General features: G+C 37.5%; 1 protein-coding gene across 1 annotated transcript; it reads left to right on the top strand.

Moving 5' to 3' along the window:
- Positions 1-280: 280 nt before the first annotated feature.
- LOC116559879 (prorelaxin H2-like) lies at positions 281-6,435 on the top strand. Its single transcript, XM_032291061.1, has 2 exons — positions 281-1,983; positions 5,798-6,435. Exons 1-2 carry the CDS (start codon positions 1,773-1,775, stop codon positions 6,139-6,141), a joined length of 555 nt encoding a protein of 184 aa, XP_032146952.1. The 5' UTR covers positions 281-1,772; the 3' UTR covers positions 6,142-6,435.
- Positions 6,436-8,045: the final 1,610 nt, after the last annotated feature.

Raw genomic sequence — 8,045 nt, 5'->3', positions numbered from 1 at the left:
ATAAAAAAACAAAACATCCCTGAACACTTTGGGAGGCTGAGGGGGGTGGATCACCTCCTATACCAGGAGTTTGAGACCAGCTTGTCCCACATGATGAAACCCCGCCTCCACTAAAAATACAAAAACTAGCCAGGTGTGGTGGCAGAAGCCTGTAATCCCAGCTACTTGGGAGGCTGAGGCAGGAGAATCGTTTGAACCCGGGAGGTGGAGGTTGCAGTAGCCAAGATTGTGCCATTGCACTCCAGCTTGGGTGACAAGAGCCAAACTCTGCTCAAAGAAAACCTCAAAAACAAAAAAATCCCTGGAAATTTACATTTTTAACAAGTAATTACTTTGGAGTACAGCCTTGCACGTGGATTGTTTTTACAAGGACTGTCAACCCACAGAAATATTTTCAAACCTCAGTTTTGAGAGGCCTCTCTCGAACTGTGTGTTTTAGTGAAAATCCATTTGAAAGCATTGCCTCTGACCATCTCATAGCTTTGGTCGAGGATTTTTTGAAGAATTACACATTGCTTGGTATTTGATCAATACTAAGTGAGCCTACTGAAATCACCAGCAATCTAGAAATTAGAATTATTTTATTCCATATTTATGTTTGTAACTAAAAGATTGTTATTACTTTATTTCAAAGCTACCCTAACTTCCTGCATGTCTCCAGTTTATCTGGTGGAGCTGAACTAATCTGAGTATATTATAAACACAAGCAAGTTATTTTTTAAAATGAACCTATTTGTACTAAAAATTTATAGCTAGAAGAGTTCTCTACTAAACATATTATCCAGAAGTGTGTGGATCTTTAAAACGTTAAATTAGATGCTGGTAAATAAAAAATCACCTCTTACAGGTACAGCAAACACAAAATACAGTAAACAAACAAACATACAAACATATCTTTGTGCTATAATTTGTTATTCTTTCTGGGGTTGTGGGATTTCCACTGCTTTTTTTCCTTCTCTCTCTCTCTCTCTCTCTCTCGCTCTGTGTGTGTGTGTATGTGTGTGGTGTGTTTTCTAGTCTGTAGAGATGCAGAGTAGAATTTTAAATTAAAATATTCAGATTAGTTACAATCTAACTTATCCCAGAGAGTGGAAGGAAATGGAGAAATTGTGTTGTAAATTAAAGACATTACTGCACAAGCCTCAAATGATGTTACTGGGGATTTAAATGTTTTTATCTGGATTCAGATTAAAAGTCATCAGTTTTCCCTCTCATCAACAATTTATTCATTTATCCATTATATTTTTATGGATTGATAATGCCCAACACCATACTAATTAATCCAATTTATAAGATAATCTAACTATAATCTTATTTAAGTTAGAAGGGTTTTGGCAAATGTTCACTCTGGAAAACTGGGGTGTAAGAATATGGGCGATCTCAATTTTATTTCTATGTATGTAAAAGGAAAGGCTTCATATCTAAAATAACTTTACCTAAATATACAAAATTGTTTGAGAGCAACAAAAGAGAGAAAAATACAACTGTAAAAGGGCCAAGGACAGAGGGATGGGCAAATGAAGGAAAGGCAGAGAGGGTGAAAAGAGCTGGGGGAGAAAATTCTGTGGAGGGGGTTAGGAGAGGGGTGGAGCCGGCACTCTTCCCTTAAAAGCTGAGTGATAGCCCAAGAGATATATAAAAGACTGGTTGAGCCAGGTAGGGAAAGCAGCCAAAAGCCGGGGACAGGCACACAGGTCCAGGTCTGTAGGCCACAGCAGCTGCAGATCAGAGAGGCAGCAACGTCCAGACCTCCAGGAGCGACCAGGGCCAGGATGTCTCGCCTGTTCTTGTTCCACCTACTAGGAGTCTGTTTACTCCTGAATCAAATTTTCAGAGCAGTGGTGGCCAACGGGAAGGACGACGTTATTAAAGTATGCGGCCGAGAGTTGGTTCGCGCGCAGATCGACGCTTGCGGCATGAGTACCGTGGACAAAAGGGTTCTGAGCCGCCAAGATGCTCCTCCGCAACCTAAACTAGTGACAGGTGAGAGCTCCCGACCCTCCCGGCCTTCCCGCACTTCCCATTGGTTACTCTCCGGCGGCTGCCCAATCGGAACGGCGGCCCGCACACCCGGCTCGAGATCTCATTGGCTGCCAGCGCTCAGCTCCTGCTCCGCCGCGGCCGGTGCCTAAAGTTTGGGCTTTTTCTTTGCCAGGTGATTTTATTCAAACAGTCTCCCTGGGAATCTCACCAGAGCGAGGGAAAGCGCTGAGAATAGGAAGCTGCTTTATCTGAGTTCCTTGGTGCCTTTCCCACCAGGCAGCCAGAGCGACAGGGTGGAAAGGAAGGGGAAGCGTCAGAGAAGGTGGCCGGGCGGCCAGACAGCGGGTGTGCTGGTGGGGGCACCAGGACAGGGCATCCCGGATTGAGAGGAAAGGGGGTAAACACTGAGGCGGTGCGCTGGTTATCAAGGCTGTTTGGGTACCGTAGGACAGGGCAGCACTCTGAGGTCTCTGTGAGGATCCGGTAATGGGAAGATGGGAAGGGCCTTGCACTTAATTACTCTCCTCGTCCAAAAGTTGGGCTGTGGCTTATGCCATTGGAAATGTTCTTTAAACAAAACAAAACAAATTCCAAAGGAAAGAGTCTGGCCTCCCACTTCTTTGATCTGAGTATTGAAGTTCATTTGGGATGGAAAGAAAAGGAAAGGCTTGAATGCCTACAAGAGAAACTTAAGAGGATCAGAGACAAGGGAAGCAGGCCTTCAGACCATCACAGCTGAAGACTCTATTGATGCTTTTAAGCATTTGAGAGCTGCAGTGGGTTTGCTTTAAAAGCAAGTTGAGTACAGCTCATTCTAGAATGGCTTTAAAAAATATTTTTGTGTTTATAAAGTAGCAGTGAAAACTCATGGAGGTATACGCTAGCCTGAAAAGTGTAATGGATCATATTAAATTCGGAGAAGGTAACCTCAATTTGCAACCAATAACTTGTTTTATGTTTATATGACATGTAATTTTATGATAAACCACAACTAAATTTTATAGGCTATATGCATATGCTGTATATAAATGACTCGAATGTAAATATATTTATTTTTACGAGATTTAAAGTATAGTTCTAAAGTTATTTACTTTTCTACATTGTTTGTTAGAGTTCGATTTAATGGCAATTTTTACATGTCTTTTGTATAACATTAGGACAAAAGTACCACAAAGTCTAGGAATTTACTGATTCAAAGTAGAGAAGACCAGATTGCATTGCATTTGCTTTATTATTCCACGTTTTCTGACTATAAAAGTAGTAATGCTCATATTAAAGACAAAAAATGTACATTAATGAAGGGAGTAAAATGAGAATCACACGTAGATATTAAAGACTTTGAAAAATATATGTGAATTTTATGAGAAAATGAAATTATATTAAACAAGTGGAAAGAAATGTTAACATTTGGATAGGTGTATCTTTTGAATTTTCACTCACCATTATACTTTGAGCAGTTTCTCACATTGTTATTATCCTAAAACATAATTCAAAATTCCTGTTTAGTATTTTTGTCATAAATCTGCCACATGTACTTAAACATTCTTTGGGGGATATGTAGTTTATCTCTAAATTGTTGCTGAAAATAGTTGACTGAGCACATTTATATATAGATATTTGGCCATATTTTTATTTCCTTACAAGAGACATGAGATTTAAAAGTATTTTTAAAGAATTTTCTTTATTGCTATGCAGTATAATTAAACTGAAAGTAATCTAAGAAAATATTGCCTGCAGGTGGGAGTAAGATAAATGTTTACCATTACTAGGTAGGAAGTACATGTGATTTGTGATTCCTATGAGTTTTCAGACTTCTACTGTAAGGTAATTACTATTTGCTTTCACATTATTACACTGTTAGCTAATCATTTTATCCCACAATGTGTGCCAAAGTAATATTTGCTGCATCCCTTTTAAAAATAAGATACACTTTAAACCATAAGAGGCCTATTTTAGTAAGATTTGCATCCATAATACAGTGAATTAAGGGTATTTATATGAATTCAGACAGAATATTTTCTCTGAGCCTAGGATCCATAGCTAAAAGTGTTATGGATTATGAAATATTTCAAAACAGGTTTAAAATATAATTTTAATAAAAGAGTACAAAACACACAGCCTATGAATCAACTTAATACTGTACAAGCTATAACTGTTTTGGCTGATTCATTTAACTGGCTTTAAGTATACAGAAAATTACCTTCAGCTTTTCTCAGCATTTGATAAGGCCCAACTACAGAAAGTTTAGGTTGGAGTAAAGAGAGGTTTTTATGAGAAAATTAAATTGAATTAAACTTAGGATGTCTTACTGACAGAAAATACCAAAACTTCTTATTTAACCAAAAATGATATAAATTCACATCTGTCATTTCCAGTTAAGAATGTGAATGAGGGAGAGTGTTAGGAAGAAAGACAAAATGTTTTATTTTTTAATTCTTCTGTCAAACTCCAACTGTTGAAGTTTGTTGTGGGCTAAAAGGAGAACAACTGAGTCACTTGCTACAAAACTCAAGAAATGCTCTGCCCCAAAACTAGTGCTGTCTAGGTGAAGGGACATGGTTTTCTCTATCAGCAGGCATCAGTGGTTAACCAGGTGTCTGCCTCCCACACTTAGATTTACTCCTCTCATCTCTTTCTTTTCATTACGTCAAGAGTAATGCCTTGTTAATGGACAGTTTTGCTGTCCAGGAAGAAGAGCAGCAAGACCTGATCTAGGTTTAGACTATAATTTAAACACCATCAGTGTTTCCAATTTCTTTGTGAAATAAAACTCTCAAATTGTGTAATTAGGATAGTTAGGAGAGAGTTTAGCTCACTGTAAGTTTTTTGAGTGCAAGAAACATTAATAAAAAAATTATGTCTCCTAACTAGCAGTGCTAGAGACATGGAAACAGTTAATGAATGTTCAACTGAGCTGAATGGGTACAAAGATGGAGGAAGATGTCAGCTGGGTGTTCAGCAGGTTCCCAGCCCAAGTCCCAGCCTTCACATTTGGCCAGCCTGGGTTGCTTGTAAGAACAGGCACCCTTTCTAGGGGACACACAAATCTTGCTTAGTGCATGATCCGCAGCTTTGGAACAAACATCAAACAAAATATTAATCAGTACACTTACACCACAGCAGATACGAATCTCTTCTTAAGTCAGTGATTTTTGGTTAGTGTTCTTTTAACCCACTTCTCTCTTTAATATAAAATACTATTGATTTGGAGTACATACTCTGGGGAAGACAAATTGTTAAATAGATAGTTGAGGAACATCAGACTTCCTTCTCCTGTTAATTAGATCAGAGGTGTTGGAAATTCTGCCTCTTTAACTTTATCCTCCAGGAGTAACTTGCCACCATGAAACACTCAATAGCTTAAAATAATACCTTTTTCAAGGCTTACTATTACAACTCATAATATCATAAATCATAGCTTAGCAATGGAAGAAAATGACTTAAGAAGAATCCAAGAAAATGAACACTAACTGTGGTCAAACTGAGTGTTTTCAATGACTTACATGACTTCAGACAGATGACAGATTAATGTCAGAGTCAAAAGTACTGTGATAAAAGCATTGAGGGGATCATGAAGAGAGATGAGAGAGAACCAATGGGGTAGATCAGAGCCTTGGTAAAATTATGGTACTCGAAGGTGTCTAACTGTAAGAAAGCTAAGTTGTTTAGATATTAGGATGCTTGCTTATTTTGTTCCAATGTTTATATTGAGGCAATGCTTTCTTTTTTCTATGTAAACATTCATAGTTTTCCTGGATGCTCTTTGACATGAATATGACCTCACATACACTTTTTTTTTTTTTTACTTTAACAGAAATTGTGCCATCCTTCAACAGCAAAGATACAGAAACCATAAATATGATGTCGGAATTAATTGCTAAGCCACAGGAGCTGAAGGCAGCCCCATCTGGGAGGCAGTCATTGTTACCAGAGCTACAACAACATGTACCCATATTAAAGGATTCAGATCTTAGCTCTGAAGCATTTAAGAAAATTATTCACAATAGACAAAGTGAAGCCCCACACAGCAGTCCTTCAGAGCTAAAATACTTAGGCTTGCATGCTCATTCTCGAAGAAAGAGACAATTCTCCCTGGCACTGTATGACCAATGTTGCCTAATTGGTTGTACCAAAAGAGCTCTTGCTGAATTTTGCTGAGATGAAGCTGATTGTGCACATCTCATCTAATATTCACACATATTCTTGATGACATTTTCACTGATGCTTCTGTCAGGTCCCATTAATTATTTAAATTTAAGAAATCTTTATTAATGTTTAGATTTTTCATTTGATGTATAAGAAAAGACTTCATATGATTGTACTTTCTATAAATGACACTTTTTATGCTGAAATGTCTTTTTGTCTTTTTATTAACAGAATGATTATGTTGTGTTATTCTTTTTAATGCTGCTAACTTAAAATTACAATAAAACTTTCACCACTTTAACCATACCATGTATAACTTTACCATGTATAACTATGTAATAACAACATAGTACCTAATACCAGTTACATAAAGCCATAACACTTGAACTTTCCTAATAGATTTTGAAATGTTTTTGTATTGAAATATTCATTGCAAACAATCAGATTGGACACTAAACCAAATTTAATTTAGTTGAGGTCATATAAATTGAAGTACTTTTTTTCTTTTTTAAAAAAATTTTTTGTAGTATAGTCTGAAGGAAACTCAAGTGCTTTTCAAGCTAGGGTTCTGTTCTCAGTTCTAGTGTCTAAGAGACTTAAAAGTAAATTATTTTTAAGGAGAAAAATGAATAGACATAATGTAAAAGAGAACAAACAAGTCGATATCATATGTTACAGAAGAAATAGTATAGGGAACATACTTTATGTTCACTTCTTTAGAATTTACAAACTATTTCTGTAAGCAAAATTACTGAAATAATATGAACACTTGTTAGAAAAGTAAATCGACATAGTTATCAACTTAGGATTTTACTGGTTTCGTCTGTTATATATGCATGCATTTTACCCAGCATTTATAGAAGAAATACAGGTGAATGACAAGTGAATCTCCTCCATCAAATGCCTGTAAACAAATTTAAGAGATGAAGACAGTAATTCCTGTATTTCAAAGTCCCATACATGACTAATAATAACCAAGTCTCTAGGATTTATTCATTCCTCACCAAGGGCACCTTGCAAAACTTCATAAATGACTGCAAAACCTCACGGATCATAGCCTACTTGGATGATGCAAGGAAGAGTGCTGTCTGATGTGGAGATTTCAACCTAGAAGAATGAGGGTAATGTCCAGCAAACATACAGCCCTTATAGGACAGAGAGGCACCTCCAGACCCAGATCCTGTTCCAGCCCATGTTTCACGTCTGTTCCTTCACAAAATCCATGGAGGCAGTCACTGAATTAGAATCCATATTGACCAGCTCTGGTGGTATGTCCACTTTTTGAGTGATTCAAAGATAACTTGTGGTTAACTGTCTACTAAGAATATGCAAATAATTACTTCAGTCTTTAATATGTATATTTCAAGTCCTACTAAAGTCTACCTAAAACGGTCATGAGAAACTGATGATTGTAAGTTTATGTCTCAAAACATTTACTCTGTTGATACATATGTATTAGGACTGTGTTCTCTGTAAATAACAGAATACCCTACACAAGTACTTCTAAGAGGCCCATGGAGCAAATAAGCATCTACCCCTGTTTAGCCGCTGAATGGTAGCAGCAGCCTCCTCCCAACTTTCCAGTCACCTGTGCCTAGCACAGAGGCCTTCCTCCTTATGCTCCCCACTTCATGGTGGGTCCCAAGATGGCTGCTGCTTCTCTCTTAGTCTGCATTTCAGGCAATAAAGAAAGGAGGAACAAGAGGGATTAATTCCTGAAAGAGAAAAGCAAAGGCTTTTCCAGAAACCTTCTCACTTGTACTCATGATATATTGGCAAGAGCTGTGTCACATGGACACTGCTACCTGCAAGAGACTTTGGGAAATCATAGCTAGCATTTGTAACCTCCAGAGTTGAGATAGTCCAGGGAGAAGTTTCCAAAAAAAGACGTTGGCACAGTTAATCTATAGATGCAT

The sequence above is a fragment of the Sapajus apella genome, unplaced genomic scaffold (assembly GCF_009761245.1).
Source record: "Sapajus apella isolate SASKATOON/1434 unplaced genomic scaffold, GSC_monkey_1.0 scaffold24, whole genome shotgun sequence".
Taxonomy (NCBI): Eukaryota; Metazoa; Chordata; class Mammalia; order Primates; family Cebidae; genus Sapajus; species Sapajus apella.
Note: the sequence above shows the minus strand (reverse complement) of the source record. Positions and strands in the feature narration are given on the sequence as shown.

Coding starts and splice junctions, on each gene's coding strand:
- LOC116559879 (XM_032291061.1), top strand. CDS start 1,773: ATGTCTCGCCTGTTCTTGTTCCACCTACTAGGAGTCTGTTTACTCCTG. Junction 1,984..5,797: donor GCAACCTAAACTAGTGACAG/GTGAGAGCTCCC, acceptor TTACTTTAACAG/AAATTGTGCCATCCTTCAAC.